Source organism: Salvelinus alpinus, chromosome 1, assembly GCF_045679555.1.
Source record: "Salvelinus alpinus chromosome 1, SLU_Salpinus.1, whole genome shotgun sequence".
NCBI lineage: Eukaryota > Metazoa > Chordata > Actinopteri > Salmoniformes > Salmonidae > Salvelinus > Salvelinus alpinus.
The window spans coordinates 19,534,542-19,557,296 of NC_092086.1; the positions used below are offsets into that span (position 1 = coordinate 19,534,542).

Genomic DNA, 22,755 nt, shown 5'->3' on the forward strand with positions numbered 1-22,755 from the left:
TTTATTATTATTCCCCGCACCCTACCACCGATCCCCCAATTGGAGTAAACTAATAAACACTTCTGCTTTTACATCTTATACCCATCTTACAGACACAGTCCACTTTACAATAGTTCTCTCTTATTTGTTCTTAGTCCTTCCTCTATTTCTGTTGTCCATCCAATTTTATTTCCACTTGTAACTGTGCTATTTCACAAAAGCTCCGCACCTATACACATTTCACAGATCCCGTATGCCCTACATTGTTTATCTTGTTATTAGTCCCACCCTTCAGTTCCACTCAACCCCTTCCATCTATCTTCCAACATCATCCATTTCGGATTTTTATTTGCCATATATTTTTCAACTGTGCTGTGATGCTTCACAAAAGACTTGAACCTTCCTATTCTCATAGCTTCTATAGATTGTAAATTAAAAATAAACATTTTTGCTAAAATAATTATTATATTATTGATTGATTGACTATGGCTTTTCAAATCCCCCAGTATTGCTATCTGTAGCGTTAGTTTTAGGCAAATGTTGCAATTCTTCAGCCATTCCTGGACCTGTGACCAAAAACGAGCTACATATGGACAATACCAAAATAAATGATCTAATGACTCTGCCTCCTCACAACAGAATCTGCAGAGCTGGGAAGATTGTATACCCCATATATATAACATTCTATTAGTTGCAAGAATTTTGTACAGTAATTTAAATTGAAAAATTCGAAGTTTTGAATCCGGCGTTGTTTTGCGTATCAATTCATAAACCATGTGCCATGGAATGGGTACATCGAAAATCTCTTCCCAACTATTTTGCAATTTATATGGCACAGCTGTCAGTTTTTTGGTCCTTAAATGAAATTGGTATATGTTTTTATTTATCACACTTTTCTTTAACCATTTATGTTCTTTAATACAGGGCCGACATACAAGTTCCTTACTTTTTTCCCCTTCTACTTGCCTCTTCCATTTTTGTGGTAATGCTGCAATTAATTGGTTGTAAGTTTGGGTAGAGCAGACATTTCCATATGTCTGTGTTAGCTGCCTGTGTGACATAACTCCACCAGTCCTATTTATGACATCATTCACAAAAATTATACCTTTTTTAAACATTTCTTCAATAAATACAGTTTTTTTTATCAATTACTATATTTGAATTTAACCACAATATTTGTTGTACTATTTGTTCCGTCCTTTCAGGTGGATTAAACTGAAATTGCAACCAACTTTCTAAGGCTTGTTTAAAAAATAAGGATATTTTGGAGATTATTTCCTTTTCAAACAACCGAAAGTGAGCAGGTGTAATCTGAATAAAGGGGAAAAGGCCCTTCTTGAATATAGGATGAGACATTCGTACCAATTTACTAGAGAACCAGTTTGGATTTAAGTATAACTTTTGTATGACTGATGCCTTTAGTGAGAGGTCTAATGCTTTAATATTTAATAATTTCTGCCCTCCGAATTCATATTCGTTATATAAATAGGCCCTTTTAATTTTATCTGGCTTGCCGTTCCAAATAAAATGGAATATTTTTTGTTCATATAATTTAAAAAGCAGGTCACTAGGTGTAGGCAAAACCATAAGCAAATAGGTAAACTGTGATATGACTAAGGAGTTAATCAGGGTGATTTTTCCACAAATAGACAGGTATTTTCCTTTCCATGGTAGCAAGATCTATTTTTGCTAACTTTCTATAAAAATTTATTGGAGTGAGATCATTTCTTTCTTTTGGGATTTTTATACCGAGTATGTCCACATCTCCGTCAGACCATTTAATTGGTAAACTACATGGCAATATAAAATGTGTATTTTTTAGTGATCCAATACGTAATATGGTACATTTATCATAATTTGGTTTTAATCCAGAGAGGATAGCAAAGGTATCTAGATCCTCTATGAGGCCCTGGAGAGACTCTAGTTGTGGTTTTAAAAGAAAACATGAATCATCAGCGTACAATTATTACTGTAGACTCACCAAGACTGGTTTATTACTGTAGACTCATCAAGACTGGTTTATTACTGTAGATTCACCAAGACTGGTTTATTACTGTAGATTCACCAAGACTGGTTTATTACTGTAGATTCATCAAGACTGGTTTATTACTGTAGACTCATCAAGACTGGTTAATACTGTAGACTCACCAAGACTGGTTTATTACTGTAGATTCACCAAGACTGGTTTATTACTGTAGACTCACCAAGACTGGTTTATTACTGTAGACTCACCAAGACTGGTTTATTACTGTAGATTCATCAAGACTGGTTTATTACTGTAGACTCATCAAGACTGGTTAATACTGTAGACTCATCCAGACTGGTTTATTACTGTAGACTCACCAAGACTGGTTTCATACTGTAGACTCACCTTGTATCTGCTGTGTGAGAGGCCATAGTCTCCTATCTTGACTGTCATCTCTGAGGTCAGAAGGCAGTTCCTTAAGGCCAGGTCACTGTGAAGCGGAGAGGGAGGAACAGTTAGTCACATTGTTACATTATAGCCAGTTAGCAGACGCTGTTATCCAGACAGACTTACAGCAGCATTCAGGGTTAAGTACCTTGCTCAAGGGCACATCGACAGATTTTTCACCTAGTCTGCTCAGAGATTCAAACCAGCGACCTTTCAGTTACTGGCCAAACGCTCTTAACCACTAGGCTACCTACCTGCCACCCAGTCACCAGACCAGACTAAACCTTATGTAATACTCTGACTGCAATAACATCGTATCACAAGAAACCATTCAATCATTGTTATTAAATATATTGTACCACAGGAAAACATGATGCTTCACAACAGTTACCGCTCAATAGCATAAAGCACGGGTGTAATTTACTGGTATGATGGCACAAGTACTGTAGCTACGTGGATTTCTCATTTTTCTCTGTAGCTATTTCTGACTACTACACAGGCAGCGAGATTTTGTTGATCTTAACTCTACCTATCATCAGCTCCTCAGCACATGGATTGGCTGCTACCATGGTAACAAGGAGAAAGGGGTTCCCCCCGGCAACAAAATCACTGATGCTGGAGTTGGTGAGAGTCACTCAGGCAGCACCAGGATGTTGTTACCGGGACAGACCAGCAGGGGGAGCTCCAGAGCAACACAGCTTCAGTCATATCCTTACATATTTCCATATTTTTCTTTAACATTTATTTAAACAGGTAAGGTAATATGGAACAGATTGTGATGTATATAATATCCTCAATATCATGTTAATTTGGAGACAGACCAGCTGCACAGTCTCAGTTGTATCTAGGGTGGGATGTGTCAGAGTGAGACCAGATCCTTCAACTTCCTCCAGATCATCCGGATTCAGTTCTCTCTGTCTGGTTTATGTCACTACAGCATGTATGCTACCGTACATACAGCGTATATATCGTTGCCCTTCACTACAACATGTATGCTACCGTACATACAGCGTATATATCGTTGCTCTTCACTACAACATGTATGGTACCGTACATACGGCGTATATATCGTTGCTCTTCACTACAACATGTATGGTACCGTACATACAGCGTATATATCGTTGCTCTTCACTACAACATGTATGCTACCGCACATACAGCGTATATATCGTTGCCCTTCACTACAACATGTATGCTACCGTACATACGGCGTATATATCGTTGCTCTTCACTACAACATGTATGCTACCGTACATACAGCGTATATATCGTTGCTCTTCACTACAACATGTATGCTACCGTACATACGGCGTATATATCGTTGCTCTTCACTACAACATGTATGCTACCGTACATACAGCGTATATATCGTTGCTCTTCACTACAACATGTATGCTACCGTACATACAGCGTATATATCGTTGCTCTTCACTACAACATGTATGCTACCGTACATACAGCGTATATATCGTTGCTCTTCACGACAACATGTATGCTACCGTACATACAGCGTATATATCGTTGCTCTTCACTACAACATGTATGCTACCGTACATACGGCGTATATATCGTTGCTCTTCACTACAACATGTATGCTACCGTACATACAGCGTATTATTGTTGCTCTTCACTACAACATATCAGAAACATATTGCTTTGGAATGATTGATATGTTCTAGGACTTTCATTTGGTCTCGAGTTCGTAAGGAAGTTGTGTTTGTGAAGGTGTCTACTAACCCACCTGTGAATGAAGTTGTGTTTGTGCAGGTGTCTACTAACCCACCTGTGAATGAAGTTGTGTTTGTGCAGGTGTCTACTAACCCACCTGTGAATTAAGTTGTGTTTGTGCAGGTGTCCACTAACATACCTGTGAATGAAGTTCTGTTTGTGCAGGTGTCCACTAACCCACCTGTGAATGAAGTTGTGTTTGTGCAGTTGTCCACTAACCCACCTGTGAATGAAGTTGTGTTTGTGCAGTTGTCCACTATCCCACCTGTGAATGAAGTTGTGTTTGTGAAGGTGTCTACTAACCCACCTGTGAATGAAGTTGTGTTTGTGCAGTTGTCCACTAACCCACCTGTGAATGAAGTTGTGTTTGTGTAGTTGTCCACTAACCCACCTGTGAATGAAGTTGTGTTTGTGCAGGTGTCCACTAACCCACCTGTGAATGAAGTTGTGTTTGTGCAGGTGTCTACTAACCCACCTGTGAATGAAGTTGTGTTTGTGCAGGTGTCCACTAACCCACCTGTGAATGAAGTTGTGTTTGTGCAGGTGTCCACTAACATACCTGTGAATGAAGTTGTGTTTGTGCAGGTGTCCACTAACATACCTGTGAATGAAGTTGTGTTTGTGCAGGTGTCCACTAACATACCTGTGAATGAAGTTGTGTTTGTGCAGGTGTCCACTAACATACCTGTGAATGAAGTTGTGTTTGTGCAGGTGTCCACTAACCCACCTGTGAATGAAGTTGTGTTTGTGCAGGTGTCCACTAACATACCTGTGAATAATGTTGTGTTTGTGCAGGTGTCCACTAACCCACCTGTGAATGAAGTTGTGTTTGTGCAGGTGTCTACTAACCCACCTGTGAATGAAGTTGTGTTTGTGCAGGTGTCCACTAACATACCTGTGAATGAAGTTGTGTTTGTGCAGGTGTCCACTAACATACCTGTGAATGAAGTTGTGTTTGTGCAGGTGTCCACTAACCCACCTGTGAATGAAGTTGTGTTTGTGCAGGTGTCCACTAACATACCTGTGAATGAAGTTGTGTTTGTGCAGGTGTCCACTAAACCACCTGTGAATGAAGTTGTGTTTGTACAGGTGTCCACTAACCCACCTGTGAATGAAGTTGTATTTGTGCAGGTGTCCACTAATTCACCTGTGAATGAAGTTGTGTTTGTGCAGGTGACCACTAACCCACCTGTGAATGAAGTTGTATTTGTGCAGGTGTCCACTAACATACCTGTGAATGAAGTTGTGTTTGTGCAGGTGTCTACTAACCCACCTGTGAATGAAGTTGTATTTGTGCAGGTGTCCACTAACATACCTGTGAATGAAGTTGTGTTTGTGCAGGTGTCTACTAACCCACCTGTGAATGAAGTTGTATTTGTGCAGGTGTCCACTAACATACCTGTGAATGAAGTTGTGTTTGTGCAGGTGTCTACTAACCCACCTGTGAATGAAGTTGTGTTTGTGCAGGTGTCTACTAACCCACCTGTGAATGAAGTTGTGTTTGTGCAGGTGTCCACTAACCCACCTGTGAATGAAGTTGTGTTTGTGCAGGTGCAGCAGGCCCGAGGCAATCTCGCACGCCATTCGCTGGAGGGTCAGGGGATCAGGGGTCACGGAGTCAGCCGCCCGACAGCTGCGCAGGTAACTCTTCAGGTCGCCCTGATGACCAGGACAGGAAGTGATGTCATAAAATTATTTGGCACTCTATATCACCATATTCCCTAGTGCACTATATAGGGAATATGGTCAAAAGTAGTGCAGTAGATATGCATATAGGATGCCATTTGGGACACATAAACCTATGTTTGTAATATATGTCTGTATAATAACCCGTCACAACTTGCTCTCATCCACTTCCCCTTCTATGTCTGTTAGCAATACTGTATTCCACCAACAGGGGGAGCAAGTGTCCATCTCACCAGAGAACTCCATATGGCAGGTGGTTGTGACCTCTGAGATAGGGGTTAGGGTTTAGGGGGTTAGGGGGCTAGGGGAGGTTTCTCTCACCAGAGGACAGAACTCCATGACCAGTAGGTAGGGTGTAACCTCTGAGCACTGTGCCAGGCACTGCAGGAGGGCTGGGTTCTGGAGGGCACTGGGGGAAGGGGGAGGTAGAGGAGATGGGTCATAGTTCAACAGGCACGTTTACTGTCATAGTTTATAGTGAACATACAGTCAGAACACATGGAAAGAGGTAGCAGGATAACCATGTATAGGCATTCATTCATTCATTCACCAATTGATTGATTAATTCATTAATTAATTGCAAAGGGTGTGGGGTATACAGGGTATGAGATCCATATTGTTGTGGTTCTGACCGGTATGGCTGTGCCTCTTCCAGGAAGTGCATCTGGTCCTGGACACTGGCACTGGCCTTCAGCTCCTTGACCACCACCTGGGTGGTGCTGAGACCTGCATTCACCTCCCCCAGGAGAACCTAGACAGGACCCACAGAGACACAGACAGAGACACAGAGATCAGTTCCTTTACCACTACCTGAGACCTGCATTCACCTCCCCCAAGATAACCTAAAACAGGAACCAAACAGACAGACAGACAGACAGACAGACAGACAGACAGACAGACAGACAGACAGACACACAGACAGACAGACAGACAGACAGACAGACAGACAGACAGACAGACAGACAGACAGACAGACAGACAGACAGACAGACGGAGGGAGACAGAGGGAGACAGAGGGAGACAGAGGGAGACAGAGGGCTTTGGGCCAAAGTAGTGCACTATATAGGGAATATGGTGCCATTTGGGATGCTGACAGTAACATGGAGGAAAGCAGGAAGAGGGAGGATATAGGGTAAGACACAGGCTGCCGTCTTGTCCCAATCTTTACCTTTATTCTCACTAAAGTGTACACTCATTCTCTCACTCACCCTCAGAACATTTTACATTTTACATTGATTTTACATTTGACATATTTTGTCATTTAGCAGACGATCTTATCCAGAGCGACTTACAGTAGCTGGTCCATGATTAAACAATACAGGAATGGACTGGTATAATACAGGGTGAAACCTCCCTCTAACTGGTCCATGATTAAACAATACAGGAATGGACTGGTATAATACAGGGTGAAACCTCCCTCTAACTGGTCCATGATTAAACAATACAGGAATGGACTGGTATAATACAGGGTGAAACCTCCCTCTAACTGGTCCATGCTTAAACAATACAGGAATGGACTGGTATAATACAGGGTGAAACCTCCCTCTGACTGGTCCATGATTAAACAATACAGGAATGGACTGGTATAATACAGGGTGAAACCTCCCTCTAGCTGGTCCATGATTAAACAATACAGGAATGGACTGGTAAAATACAGGGTGAAACCTCCCTCTAGCTGGTCCATGATTAAACAATACAGGAATGGACTGGTATAATACAGGGTGAAACCTCCCTCTAACTGGTCCATGATTAAACAATACAGGAATGGACTGGTATAATACAGGGTGAAACCTCCCTCTAACTGGTCCATGCTTAAACAATACAGGAATGGACTGGTATAATACAGGGTGAAACCTCCCTCTAGCTGGTCCATGATTAAACAATACAGGAATGGACTGGTATAATACATGGTGAAACCTCCCTCTGACTGGTCCATGATTAAACAATACAGGAATGGACTGGTATAATACAGGGTGAAACCTCCCTCTAACTGGTCCATGATTAAACAATACAGGAATGGACTGGTATAATACAGGGTGAAACCTCCCTCTGACTGGTCCATGATTAAACAATACAGGAATGGACTGGTATAATACATGGTGAAACCTCCCTCTGACTGGTCCATGATTAAACAATACAGGAATGGACTGGTATAATACAGGGTGAAACCTCCCTATAACTGGTCCATGATTAAACAATACAGGAATGGACTGGTATAATACAGGGTGAAACCTCTCTCTAACTGGTCCATGATTAAACAATACAGGAATGGACTGGTATAATACAGGGTGAAACCTCCCTCTAACCGGTCCATGATTAAACAATACAGGAATGGACTGGTATAATACATGGTGAAACCTCCCTCTGACTGGTCCATGATTAAACAATACAGGAATGGACTGGTATAATACATGGTGAAACCTCCCTCTAACTGGTCCATGATTAAACAATACAGGAATGGACTGGTATAATACATGGTGAAACCTCCCTCTGACTGGTCCATGATTAAACAATACAGGAATGGACTGGTATAATACAGGGTGAAACCTCCCTATAACTGGTCCATGATTAAACAATACAGGAATGGACTGGTATAATACAGGGTGAAACCTCCCTCTGACTGGTCCATGATTAAACAATACAGGAATGGACTGGTATAATACAGGGTGAAACCTCCCTATAACTGGTCCATGATTAAACAATACAGGAATGGACTGGTATAATACAGGGTGAAACCTCCCTCTGACTGGTCCATGATTAAACAATACAGGAATGGACTGGTATAATACAGGGTGAAACCTCCCTATAACTGGTCCATGATTAAACAATACAGGAATGGACTGGTATAATACAGGGTGAAACCTCCCTCTAACTGGTCCATGCTTAAACAATACAGGAATGGACTGGTATAATACAGGGTGAAACCTCCCTCTAACTGGTCCATGCTTAAACAATACAGGAATGGACTGGTATAATACAGGGTGAAACCTCCCTCTAACTGGTCCATGCTTAAACAATACAGGAATGGACTGGTATAATACAGGGTGAAACCTCCCTATAACTGGTCCATGATTAAACAATACAGGAATGGACTGGTATAATACAGGGTGAAACCTCCCTCTAACTGGTCCATGATTAAACAATACAGGAATGGACTGGTATAATACAGGGTGAAACCTCCCTCTGACTGGTCCATGATTAAACAATACAGGAATGGACTGGTATAATACAGGGTGAAACCTCCCTCTGACTGGTCCATGATTAAACAATACAGGAATGGACTGGTATAATACAGGGTGAAACCTCCCTCTAACTGGTCCATGATTAAACAATACAGGAATGGACTGGTATAATACAGGGTGAAACCTCCCTCTAACTGGTCCATGATTAAACAATACAGGAATGGACTGGTATAACACAGGGTGAAACCTCCCTCTAACTGGTCCATGCTTAAACAATACAGGAATGGACTGGTATAATACATGGTGAAACCTCCCTCTAACTGGTCCATGCTTAAACAATACAGGAATGGACTGGTATAATACAGGGTGAAACCTCCCTCTGACTGGTCCATGATTAAACAATACAGGAATGGACTGGTATAATACATGGTGAAACCTCCCTCTGACCGGTCCATGATTAAACAATACAGGAATGGACTGGTATAATACAGGGTGAAACCTCCCTCTAACCGGTCCATGATTAAACAATACAGGAATGGACTGGTATAATACATGGTGAAACCTCCCTCTGACTGGTCCATGATTAAACAATACAGGAATGGACTGGTATAATACAGGGTGAAACCTCCCTCTAACCGGTCCATGATTAAACAATACAGGAATGGACTGGTATAATACATGGTGAAACCTCCCTCTGACTGGTCCATGATTAAACAATACAGGAATGGACTGGTATAATACAGGGTGAAACCTCCCTCTAACCGGTCCATGATTAAACAATACAGGAATGGACTGGTATAATACAGGGTGAAACCTCCCTCTAACTGGTCCATGATTAAACAATACAGGAATGGACTGGTATAATACAGGGTGAAACCTCCCTCTAACCGGTCCATGATTAAACAATACAGGAATGGACTGGTATAATACATGGTGAAACCTCCCTCTAGCTGGTCCATGATTAAACAATACAGGAAGGGACTGGTATAATACAGGGTGAAACCTCCCTCTGACTGGTCCATGCTTAAACAATACAGGAATGGACTGGTATAATACAGGGTGAAACCTCCCTCTAGTTGGTCCATGATTAAACAATACAGGAATGGACTGGTATAATACAGGGTGAAACCTCCCTCTAACTGGTCCATGCTTAAACAATACAGGAATGGACTGGTATAATACATGGTGAAACCTCCCTCTAACTGGTCCATGATTAAACAATACAGGAATGGACTGGTATAATACAGGGTGAAACCTCCCTCTAGCTGGTTCATGATTAAACAATACAGGAATGGACTGGTATAATACAGGGTGAAACCTCCCTCTAGCTGGTCCATGCTTAAACAATACAGGAATGGACTGGTATAATACAGGGTGAAACCTCCCTCTAGCTGGTCCATGATTAAACAATACAGGAATGGACTGGTATAATACAGGGTGAAACCTCCCTCTCACTGGTCCATGCTTAAACAATACAGGAATGGACTGGTATAATACAGGGTGAAACCTCCCTCTAGCTGGTCCATGATTAAACAATACAGGAATGGACTGGTATAATACAGGGTGAAACCTCCCTCTAACTGGTCCATGATTAAACAATACAGGAATGGAATGGTATAATACAGGGTGAAACCTCCCTCTAGCTGGTCCATGATTAAACAATACAGGAATGGACTGGTATAATACAGGGTGAAACCTCCCTCTAACTGGTCCATGATTAAACAATGTCTTTACTGTACATCCATGAGGGGAAGTGAGCTTGTGCATACTTCAGGAACAAGGGTAGCGAATCAGAACCCAGCTACAGACTTTGGTAGGCGTGGTTTCTGTGTCGTTACAATGTGTTAAGAAAATAATCCGGGGTGCAGCTCACCTTGCCAAACCAACCATGCCCTATCTCCTTCACATAGAGTAGACTGTGGCGACCCAGCTCTGACGATTTCAACAGCTGGACTGCAGAGAGAGGGGGGAGAGAGAGAGTTAGACACATTGCAATTGTTAGACTTCTAGATTGTTAGAATGAAGAGAGAATGAAGTAAGAGAGGGAGAGGAGGAGAGAAGGAGAGAGGAAGAGAGGGAGAGAAGAAGAGAGGGAGAGAGGAAGAGAGGAAGAGAGGGCGAGAGGGAGAGAGGGAGAGAGGGAGAGAAGGAGAGGGATGGAGAGGGAGAGAGGATGAGTAAGATGGGGAGAGAGGGAGAGAGTAAGAGAGGGAGAGAGTAGAGGGAGAGTGGGAGACAGGGAGACAGGGAGAGAGGGAAACAGGGAGACAGGGAGAGAGGAAGACAGGGAGAGAGGGAGACAGGGAGAGAGGGAGACAGGGAGAGAGGGAGACAGGGAGACAGGAAGAGAGGGAGAATGGGAGACAGGGAGACAGGGAGAGAGGGAAACAGGGAGACAGGGAGACAGGGAGAGAGGAAGAGAGGGAGAATGGGAGACAAGGAGACAGGGAGAGAGGGAGAAAGGGAGACAGGGAGAGAGGAAGAGAGGGGCAGTAATAAAGATAGATAGTAAAGTCTGGGTTGTTATCACACATCACATCCCAATATCAGAATGAGATTAAAAGAGAAATGCATAAGTAATACAATGTGAATACAGAGATAAAAACAGAAGACACCTGGAGTGCCACAGGCAGAACAACAGAGAGAGAGAGAGAGAGAGACAGTTAAAAGCACTTACTCTCAGTAATAATAAAGATATATCTCCTAGGGAAGTAAAATGTTACTTCTAAAAGTCGACCAGAGAAAACAAACTCATAATCCTCCTCAAACAAACTGAAGAGACAGAAACTCCTCTGAAGGCACTATGCTGTCATCTAGCATCGTCTTAGTCCCAACTGGCACCCTATTCTCTATTTAGTGCACTAATTTTGACCAGGGCTCATGGGACTCTTGTCAAAAGTAGTGCACTAAGTAGGGAATAGGGTGTCATTTGGGACTCAACCCATGGTTCAACTCCTCCTAAATAACCCCAGAGTCTGTCTATCTGTCAACTCCTACAGAGTAGAGCATCATATAACTAAAAACAAGTACCTTGACGAATCCTCATAATTTAGAGATGATGATGATGATGGTGGTGAAGGTGGTGATGAAGATAAAGTAGCTGGAGTGGCGGAGCGGCCAGCCGTCCACCCTGAGGTAGAGCACCGTGTGTGTGTGTACGGTGCTGGTCTGTGTGCGATGAATGGGTCCGGTCCCAGAGAGGACGGTGTGAGTGTGTGGAGGAAACCTCTCCCCGTCCACAGGAGTGATGAGAGACCAGCCACAGCAAGTGTGTGTGAGAGTCCATGGCCCCAGTCCCGGTGTGTGTGTGAGAGTGAAGAGAAGAACCCATGACTGCTGCGGCCACGTCAGCCAACCCTCCACAGGGTTTAACCCTACGAGCCCTCAAACAGCTGAACAAGCTGTCGTTCTCTCTCTCTCTCTGTGTCCCTCCCTCTCTCTCTCTCTCTCCCTCTCTATCTCTCTCTCCCTCTCTTTCTCTCTCTCATCACAATGCATCGTCCTCACACTGTTCCAAAACTTAACATGTTCCAGAACCCCGTCGATGAACCTTCCTCCCAGCTGTCACACAGACAGTACTGTCTCCTCTCCTCTATAGACTGGGTCTCCGCTCTGTCTCCTCTATAGACTGGGTCTCAGCTCTGTCTCCTCTATAGACTGGGTCTCAGCTCTGTCTCCTCTATAGACTGGGTCTCAGCTCTGTCTCCTCTATAGACTGGGTCTCAGCTCTGTCTCCTCTATAGACTGGGTCTCAGCTCTGTCTCCTCTAAAGACTGGGTCTCAGCGCTGTCTCCTTTATAGACTGGGTCTCAGCTCTGTCTCCTCTATAGACTGGGTCTCAGCTCTGTCTCCTCTACAGACTGGGTCTCAGCTCTGTCTCCTCTACAGACTGGGGCTCAGCTCTCTCTCCTCTATAGACTGGGTATCAGCTCTGTCTCCTCTATAGACTGGGTATCAGCTCTGTCTCCTCTATAGACTGGGTCTCAGCTCTGTCTCCTCTACAGACTGGGTCTCAGCTCTGTCTCCTCTATAGACTGGGTATCAGCTCTGTCTCCTCTATAGACTGGGTCTCAGCTCTGTCTCCTCTACAGACTGGGTCTCAGCTCTCTCTCCTCTATAGACTGGGTATCAGCTCTGTCTCCTCTATAGACTGGGTCTCAGCTCTGTCTCTCCTCTATAGACTGGGTCTCAGCTATGTCTCTCCTCTATAGACTGGGTCTCAGCTCTGTCTCTCCTCTATAGACTGGGTCTCAGCTCTGTCTCCTCTATAGACTGGATCTCAGCTCTGTCTCCTCTATAGACTGGGTCTCAGCTCTGTCTCCTCTAAAGACTGGGTCTCAGCTCTGTCTCCTCTAAAGACTGGGTCTCAGCTCTGTCTCCTCTATAGACTGGGTCTCAGCTCTGTCTCCTCTATAGACTGGATCTCAGCTCTGTCTCCTCTATAGACTGGGTCTCAGCTCTGTCTCCTCTAAAGACTGGGTCTCAGCTCTGTCTCCTCTAAAGACTGGGTCTCAGCTCTGTCTCCTCTACAGACTGGGTCTCAGCTCTGTCTCCTCTATAGACTGGGTCTCAGCTCTGTCTCCTCTACAGACTGGGTCTCAGCTCTGTCTCCTCTATAGACTGGATCTCAGCTCTGTCTCCTCTATAGACTGGGTCTCAGCTCTCTCTCCTCTAAAGACTGGGTCTCAGCTCTGTCTCCTCTACAGACTGGGTCTCAGCTCTGTCTCCTCTATAGACTGGGTCTCAGCTCTGTCTGAGGCAACATAGCAGGAATCTCAACCAGCAGGGTCCTTCTCTGTATGTTGAACATAGAAGACAGAAGAGCAGTCCCTCTGCTGTCCCGATGTTGTCTGGAGAGGTTCTAGAGTCTTTCTGTGAGGTTCTAGAAGATATGTTCTCCTTCTGCTTCTCTGAGCGCCGTGGCCAGCAACGCCATGTGTTCTGGTCAGGCATGACTATCTCTCTCTCTGTCCGTGTGTCCAACCAACCGCCTCTTCTAATCTTCCAATCTCTCTCCCTTTCCCAAACCCAGACAGCGTACTGGGTGTGTGCTGGCATACACTCTACACTGGTCACGCATGGCTCTGTCTGTGTGTCCAACCGACTCCGACCGCCAGGCACGTCCGTAGTGTGTCGCCCGACTGACTGACTGACTGACTGACATACCAGCACACTGTTCTCCCTGAAGACACCAGGAGCAGCAGTGACATAAGATACACATTATAATAGCCTTCTGTCTGTGTGTCACTGAGACTGGCAGAAGCATTCCACACAGCCCCAACACACACACACACACACACACACACACACACACACACACACACACACACACACACACACACACACACACACACACACACACACACACACACACACACACACACACACACACACACACACACACACACACACACACACACACAGAGCTCTATGAGATGCAGAGAGAAAGGTCTCTGTCATAGACACCCCACCCACCCCTCCCCCTCATGTCCATCACCCTATCCCCCGCCCATCCCCTCTTACGTTGGTCCTGGTGCCATGACACCACCCTGTGTCTCATGCGTGTGTTTTTCTCTAGTATTACATTGTTGTGTTTTGAGTTTGATAGAAAGACATTTCACTGTACTTGTTGTGCATGTGACATCAACACTTAATACTATCTCTCTCTACCCCCTTACTATTACACACAGACACATCCCTGTCTTATAACCCATACCACTACCACCCTCTGCCTCTCTCTCTCTACCCCCTCTCTTGCTCTCTGACAGACCACTCCCTGTATTCTCTCCCTCTCTGTATCTCTCTTTCTCCATCTCCCCCTCCATCCCCTCCCTCCCTCCCTCTCTCTGACTCAGTCCCCTCTCTGTATCTCTCTTTCTCCATCTCCCCCTCCATCCCCTCCCTCCCTCCCTCTCTCTGACTCAGTCCCCTCTCTGTATCTCTCTTTCTCCATCTCCCCCTCCATCCCCTCCCTCCCTCCCTCTCTCTGACTCAGTCCCCTCTCTGTATCTCTCTTTCTCCATCTCCCCCTCCCTCCCTCCCTCCCTCTCTCTGACTCAGTCCCCTCTCTGTATCTCTCTTTCTCCATCTCCCCCTCCCTCCCCTCCCCCCTCCCTCCCTCTGACTCAGTCCCCTCCCTGTATCTCTCTTTCTCCATCTCCCCCTCCATCCCCTCCCTCCCTCCCTCTCTCTGACTCAGTCCCCTCTCTGTATCTCTCTTTCTCCATCTCCCCCTCCATCCCCTCCCTCCCTCCCTCTCTCTGACTCAGTCCCCTCTCTGTATCTCTCTTTCTCCATCTCCCCCTCCCTCCCTCCCTCCCTCTCTCTGACTCAGTCCCCTCTCTGTATCTCTCTTTCTCCATCTCCCCCTCCCTCCCCTCCCCCCCTCCCTCCCTCTGACTCAGTCCCCTCCCTGTATCTCTCTTTCTCCATCTCCCCCTCCATCCCCTCCCTCCCTCCCTCTCTCTGACTCAGTCCCCTCTCTGTATCTCTCTTTCTCCATCTCCCCCTCCATCCCCTCCCTCCCTCCCTCTCTCTGACTCAGTCCCCTCTCTGTATCTCTCTTTCTCCATCTCCCCCTCCCTCCCCCCTCCCTCTCTCTGACTCAGTCCCCTCTCTGTATCTCTCTTTCTCCATCTCCCCCTCCCTCCCTCCCTCCCTCTCTCTGACTCAGTCCCCTCTCTGTATCTCTCTTTCTCCATCTCCCCCTCCCTCCCCTCCCCCCTCCCTCCCTCTGACTCAGTCCCCTCCCTGTATCTCTCTTTCTCCATCTCCCCCTCCATCCCCTCCCTCCCTCCCTCTCTCTGACTCAGTCCCCTCTCTGTATCTCTCTTTCTCCATCTCCCCCTCCATCCCCTCCCTCCCTCCCTCTCTCTGACTCAGTCCCCTCTCTGTATCTCTCTTTCTCCATCTCCCCCTCCCTCCCCCCCTCCCTCTCTCTGACTCAGTCCCCTCTCTGTATCTCTCTTTCTCCATCTCCCCCTCCCTCCCTCCCTCCCTCTCTCTGACTCAGTCCCCTCTCTGTATCTCTCTTTCTCCATCTCCCCCTCCCTCCCCTCCCCCCCTCCCTCTCTCTGACTCAGTCCCCTCCCTGTATCTCTCTTTCTCCATCTCCCCCTCCCTCCCCTCCCCCCTCCCTCTCTTTGACTCAGTCCCCTCCCTGTATCTCTCTTTCTCCATCTCCCCCTCCCTCCCTCCCTCCCTCTCTCTGACAGTCCCCTCCCTGTATCTCTCTTTCTCCATCTCCCCCTCCCTCCCTCCCTCCCTCTCTCTGACAGTCCCCTCCCTGTATCTCTCTTTCTCCATCTCCCCCTCCCTCCCTCCCTCCCTCTCTCTGACAGTCCCCTCTCTGTATTTCTCTTTCTCCATCTCCCCCTCCCTCCCCTCCCCCCCTCCCTCTCTCTGACTCAGTCCCCTCTCTGTATCTCTCTTTCTCCATCTCCCCCTCCCTCCCCTCCCTCCCTCTCTCTGACAGTCCCCTCTCTGTATTTATCTTTCTCCATCTCCCCCTCCCTCCCCTCCCTCCCTCCCTCTCTCTGACAGTCCCCTCTCTGTATTTCTCTTTCTCCATCTCCCCCTCCCTCCCCTCCCCCCCTCCCTCTCTCTGACTCAGTCCCCTCTCTGTATCTCTCTTTCTCCATCTCCCCCTCCCTCCCCTCCCTCCCTCTCTCTGACAGTCCCCTCTCTGTATTTCTCTTTCTCCATCTCCCCCTCCCTCCCCTCCCTCCCTCCCTCTCTCTGACAGTCCCCTCTCTGTATTTCTCTTTCTCCATCTCCCCCTCCCTCCCCTCCCCCCCTCCCTCTCTCTGACTCAGTCCCCTCTCTGTATCTCTCTTTCTCCATCTCCCCCTCCCTCCCCTCCCTCCCTCTCTCTGACAGTCCCCTCTCTGTATTTCTCTTTCTCCATCTCCCCCTCCCTCCCCTCCCTCCCTCCCTCTCTCTGACAGTCCCCTCTCTGTATTTCTCTTTCTCCATCTCCCCCTCCCTCCCCTCCTCCCTCCCTCTCTCTGACAGTCCCCTCCCTGTATTGTAAACCATAATGCCAGTCCTCTGCTCCAGCGTTCCAGGAGTGCCACAGTGACAGCCCAGCCGTACACAGCCTCCTACTCCCCCATCACCATCACTGTCCCCTGGCCTAAAGGCTAAATCACAACCTTTGTCTGTTGGTTGGTCCCCAGTGCTTGGTACCAGCCTACCAACTCAGTAGACACAGGACCCATTCACTGGGCATTCACTGGACCCTAGCACTGCCGCTGGGCAGGGGTTGTCACAGTGATAACAGCACACACACACACACACACACACACACACACACACACACACACACACACACACACACACACACACACACACACACACACACACACACACACACACACACAACCCCTCCCTCCCTCCCTCCCGAGGTTCTTCTCTCTTTTCTTTTCTAAATAACTGTTCCTTTATATCATTCCATCCCACTAGGAATGTGCGTGTGTCCATGCGTGCGTGTGTGTGTGCATGCGTGTGTGTGTGTGTGCATGCGTGTGTGTCTCTGTGTGTGTGTGTGCATGCGTGTCAGTTCATCCCACTAGAGGAATGTTTGTGTGTGTGTGCTGTCTTCCCACTCATGGCATTCCCTGGCAGTGAAGCCTGAGGTAAGAGGCAGGCATTGTGGCTGTGAGCTGGTGGGATGACACACACAAAGTAACTTACACACTGTTGGGATAAATGATATTCACCCACACAGACTGAATTACTGCTGTATTAAAAAGCTATGGGAATGTGAAATAATGTGTGTGTGTGTGTGTGTGTGTGTGTGTGTGTGTGTGTGTGTGTGTGTGTGTATACATGTTACAATATGTATGTATGTGTGACAGTCTCTGCCTCTATTGAGTTGAGGCAATTCTCTACAGGACAGAAATGCAAAACTGAGCAATCATGGAATCAAGCCATAGAATATATTTCCATAGAGTGTAGGTGGAATAGCCAGTTGACTGTCTCTTGGAGTGGTGATCTGTCTCCTGGTGTGGTGATCTGTCTCCTGGTGTGGTGATCTGTCTCCTGGTGTGGTGATCTGTCTCCTGGAGTGGTGATCTGTCTCCTGGTGTGGTGATCTGTCTCCTGGTGTGGTGATCTGTCTCCTGGTGTGGTGATCTGTCTCCTGGTGTGGTGATCTGTCTCCTGGTGTGGTGATCTGTCTCCTGGTGTGGTGATCTGTCTCCTGGTGTGGTGATCTGTCTCCTGGTGTGGTGATCTGTCTCCTGGTGTGGTGATCTGTCTCCTGGTGTGGTGATCTGTCTCCTGGTGTGGTGATCTGTCTCCTGGAGTGGTGATCTGTCTCCTGGTGTGGTGATCTGTCTCCTGGAGTGGTGATCTGTCTCCTGGTGTGGTGATCTGTCTCCTGGTGTGGTGATCTGTCTCCTGGTGTGGTGATCTGTCTCCTGGTGTGGTGACATGTCTCTTGGTGTGGTCACATGTAACAGTGTGTGAGGACAGGAGACATGTGTAACAGTGTGTGAGGACAGGAGACATGTGTAACAGGAGACATGTGTAACAGTGTGTGAGGACAGGAGCCATGTGTAACAGTGTGTGAGGACAGGAGCCATGTGTAACAGTGTGTGAGGACAGGAGACATGTGTAACAGTGTGTGAGGACAGGAGACATGTGTAACAGTGTGTGAGGACAGGAGCTATGTGTGTATTGTATGTAGTAAATATGTATGGTTGAGGTTCTTTTGTAATGCCTGATGTACAATGTGCTATGGAATAAGGATGATCATGTCAGACTTATAGCTGGCTTGACCTTGATAAACAGTATACGTCCCAAACGGCACCCTGTTCGCTATATAGTGCACTACACAAGCATGTCACTACACCCACAATAACATCTGCTAAATATGTGTATGTGGCCAATAAAATGTGATTTTACTTCAGACCATGGACCAGGGTGCTCTGGTCAGAAGTAGTGCACAATGTAGGGAATAGGGTGCCATTTGGGAAGCAGATGTCAGCCATACAGACATCATTACTTCTACTGTCAATTCACTTCAGCTTATGAGACTAGGCCTTCTTCTACTTCTGCAAAACACACACATTTCTTCCCTCAGGGCCGTGGGGTGAGACAGGGATGCAGCCCCACCCTCTTCAACATATATATGAATGAATTGGCGAGGGCACTAGAACAGTCTGCAGCACCCGGCCTCACCCTACTAGAATCTGAAGTTAAATGTCTTCTGTTTGCTAATGATCAGGTGCTTCTGTCACCAACCAAGGAGGGCCTACAGTAGCACCTAGATCTTCTGCACAGATTCTGCCAGACCTGGGCCCTTACAGTAAATCTCAGTAAGATCAAAATAATGGTGTTCCAAAAAAGGTCCAGTCGCCAGGACCACAAATACAAATTTTATCGAGACACCGTTGCCCTAGAGCACACAAAAAACGATACATACCTCGGCCTAAACATCAGCGTCACAAGTAACTTCCACAAAGCTGTGAACGATCTGAGAGACAAGGCAAGAAGGACCTTCTATGCCATCAAAAGGAACATAAAATTAGACATACCAATTAGGATCTGGCTAAAAATACTTAAATCAGTTATAGAACACATTGCCCTTTATGGTTGTGAGATCTGGGGTCCACTCACCAACCAAGAATTAACAAAATGGGACAAACACCAAATTGAGACTCTGCATGCAGAATTCTGCAAAAATATCCTCAATGTACAATGTAAAACACCAAATAATGCATGCAGAGCAGAATTAGGACGATACCAGCTAATGATCAAAATGCAGAAAAGAGCAGTTCAATTCTACAACCACCTAAAAGGAAGCAATTCCCAAACCTTCTATAACAAAGCCATCACCTACAGAGAAATTAACCTGGAGAAGAGCCCCCTAAGCAAGCTGGTCCTGGGGCTCTGTTCACAAACACAAACAGACTGTCACGAATCCCGCCGAAGATGGTGCCTCTTCCCATTCGGGCGGCGCTCGGCGGTCGTCGTCACCGGCCTACTAGCTGCCACTGATCCCCTTTTCTGTTTCATTTAGTTGTGTCTGATTTGTTGCACCTGTTTCGTGTTTAGGTTTGGTTGTGGGCTATTTAAACCCAGTTGGCCCGCCGGCTTTTGTGCGGGCTTGTTTTTCTGTTTGTGGTGTTCGTTCATTCTTGTGGTTTCTGTTCCTATTCAGTTTAGTCCTGTTTGTTGGACTGGGACTTTACGCGCCCTTGTGTGTGTGGCGTGACCGTCTCTCTGGTTATTTTGGAATATTAAATTCACTTCCTTTTTGAAATCCTGACACAGACCCCACAGGACAGCAGCACAATTAGACCCAATCAAATCATGAGAAAACAAAAAGAGAATTACTTTACACATTGGAAAGAATTAACAAAAAACAGAGCAAACTAGAATGCTGTTTGGCTCTAAACAGAGAGTACACAGTGGCAGAATACCTGACCACTGTGACTGACCAAAACCTATAGAAGGCTTTGACTATGTACAGACTCAGTGAGCATAGCCTTGCTATTGAGAAAGGCCGCTGTAGTCAGACCTGGCTCTCAAGAGAAGACATGCTATGTGCACACTGCCCACAAAATGAGGTGGAAACTGAGCTGCACTTCCTAACCTCCTGCCAAATGTATGACCATATTAGACACATATTTCCTTCAGATTATACAGATCCACAAAGAATTTGAAAACAAATCCGATTTTGATAAACTCCCATATCTACTGGGTGAAATACCAGTGTGCCATCACAGCAGCAAGATTTGTGACCTGTTGCCACAAGAAAAGGCAAACCAGTGAAGAACAAACGCCATTGTAAATACAACCCATATTTATTTTTATTTATTTTCCCTTGTGTACTTTAACCATTTGCACATCGTTGCAACACTGTATATAGACATAATATGACATTTGTAATGTCTTTACTCTTTCGGAACTTCTGTGAGTGTAATGTTTACTGTTCATTTTTATTGTTTATTTCACTTTTGTTTATTATCTACTTCACTTGCTTTGGCAACATTAACATATGTTTCCCATGCCAATAAAACCCCTTATATTGAAATTGAATTGAGAGAGACAGAGAGACAGAGAGAGAGAGAAAGAGAGAGAGAGCGAGACAGAGAGAGTGAGAGAAAGAGAGAGACAGAGAGAGAGAGAAAGAGAGAGCGAGACAGAGAGAGTGAGAGAAAGAGAGAGAGAGAGAGAGAGAAAGAGAGAGCGAGACAGAGAGAGAATTAAGTATAAATAATGTGTATGCATGTGTGGGTGACTTTCTGTTTCTGACTGCAGAGTTTAAAATACAGCAGCACAGAGTCAATAGCACTGGGATTGAGGACCACAGAGAAACAGAGGATGGAGAGGAAGAGGAGGAGGAGGAGGATAGATGAACAGGAAAACGATGCATCCAGACCAGAGCTAACCCCTCATGAATCTCCTCTCCTCCTCTCTTCTCATTCTCTCCTCTCCTCTCTCCTTTTTTCAACAGTTGTTTTCATTGAATCACCAAAATCAATCCCCCTCTTTTTTTAACAATTCCCACCCCTCCTTTCTCCTCTGTTCTCTCCCCCTCTCACACCCCTCCTTTCTCCTCTGTTCTCCGCTCTCTCCCCACTCTCTCCCCCTCTCCCACCCCTCCTTTCTCCTCTCTCCCCCAGTCTCTCCCACCCCTCCTTTCTCCTCTGTTCTCTCCTCTCTCGCCCTCTCCCACCCCTCCTTTCTCCTCTGTCCTCTTCTCTCTCTCCCACCACTCCTTTCTCCTCTGTTCTCTCCTCTCTCCCCACTCTCTCCCCCTCTCCCACCCCTCCTTTCTCCTCTGTTCTCTCCTCTCTCCCCCACTCTCTCCCCCTCTCCCACCCCTCCTTTCTCCTCTGTTCTCTCCTCTCTCCCCACTCTCTCCCCCTCTCGCACCCCTCCTTTATCCTCTGTCCTCTCTCCCCCCTCCCACCCCTCCTTTCTCCTCTGTCCTCTCCTGTCTCCCCCACTCTCTCCCCCTCTCCCCGTATCCTCTCCTCCTCTCTTCTCTTCCCCACTCTCCTCTCCTCACCCTGCAACACCTGAACCAATCATATGCCCGTAGCTATGGAGGACAGGAGGGAGGGAGGCAATTGGCTGCTAGCCTGATGCTGGCTTGTCCAATCCCTGCTCACGCTCACATCCTGGGATTCAGAGCACAGCACACACACACACACACACACACACACACACACACACACACACACACACACACACACACACACACACACACACACACACACACACACACACACACCATGAAGTACAGCAAACAGCTGACAGCCCAGCGAATAAGAGAGTGTGAGGGTTGGCTTCCTTCCTCCCCAATGTGCTCCAGCTCTCTTGCATTCCTCACACACACACACACACACACACACACACACACACACACACACACACACACACACACACACACACACACACACACACACACACACACACACACACACACACACACACACACATAAACTGCCACGGAGCACTGCAGCAGGCCAGCCTCATTCTGCATTACGCAACAGACAGATGTTAGAGTGAGAGAGAGAGGAAGAGGAAGGGAGATGGAGGAAGAGTGGAAAAGAGAGCATGTCTGTGCTCTGTCCCTGTTTGTCAGGAAATTCTCACCATCTCTCAAATTAACAACCCAGTGTGCAGGCCAATGTTCTGATGATGGGGTATGACGATGTTCTGATGATGTTCTGATGATGGAGTATGATGATGTTCTGATGATGGGGTATGATGATGTTCTGATGATGGGGTATGATGATGTTCTGATAA

General features: G+C 46.4%; 1 protein-coding gene across 2 annotated transcripts in view; it reads right to left on the reverse strand.

Annotated features, from left to right (window-relative positions):
• Window positions 1-22,755, reverse strand: part of aatka (apoptosis-associated tyrosine kinase a) — a 104,562-nt gene that overhangs the window by 14,065 nt on the left and 67,742 nt on the right. The window contains exons 1-6 of one of the 2 annotated variants that reach the window (XM_071393327.1): window positions 12,019-13,501; window positions 10,862-10,941; window positions 6,439-6,557; window positions 6,128-6,215; window positions 5,646-5,779; window positions 2,351-2,435 (exon numbers count right to left, since the gene is read on the reverse strand). In XM_071393327.1, coding sequence (XP_071249428.1) covers window positions 2,351-2,435; window positions 5,646-5,779; window positions 6,128-6,215; window positions 6,439-6,557; window positions 10,862-10,941; window positions 12,019-12,034 — 522 coding nt within the window. In that variant the 5' untranslated portion in view covers window positions 12,035-13,501. Of the gene's footprint in view, window positions 1-2,350; window positions 2,436-5,645; window positions 5,780-6,127; window positions 6,216-6,438; window positions 6,558-10,861; window positions 10,942-12,018; window positions 13,502-22,755 lie in introns of those variants that run through there. The other variant, XM_071393316.1, reaches the window with a different exon arrangement.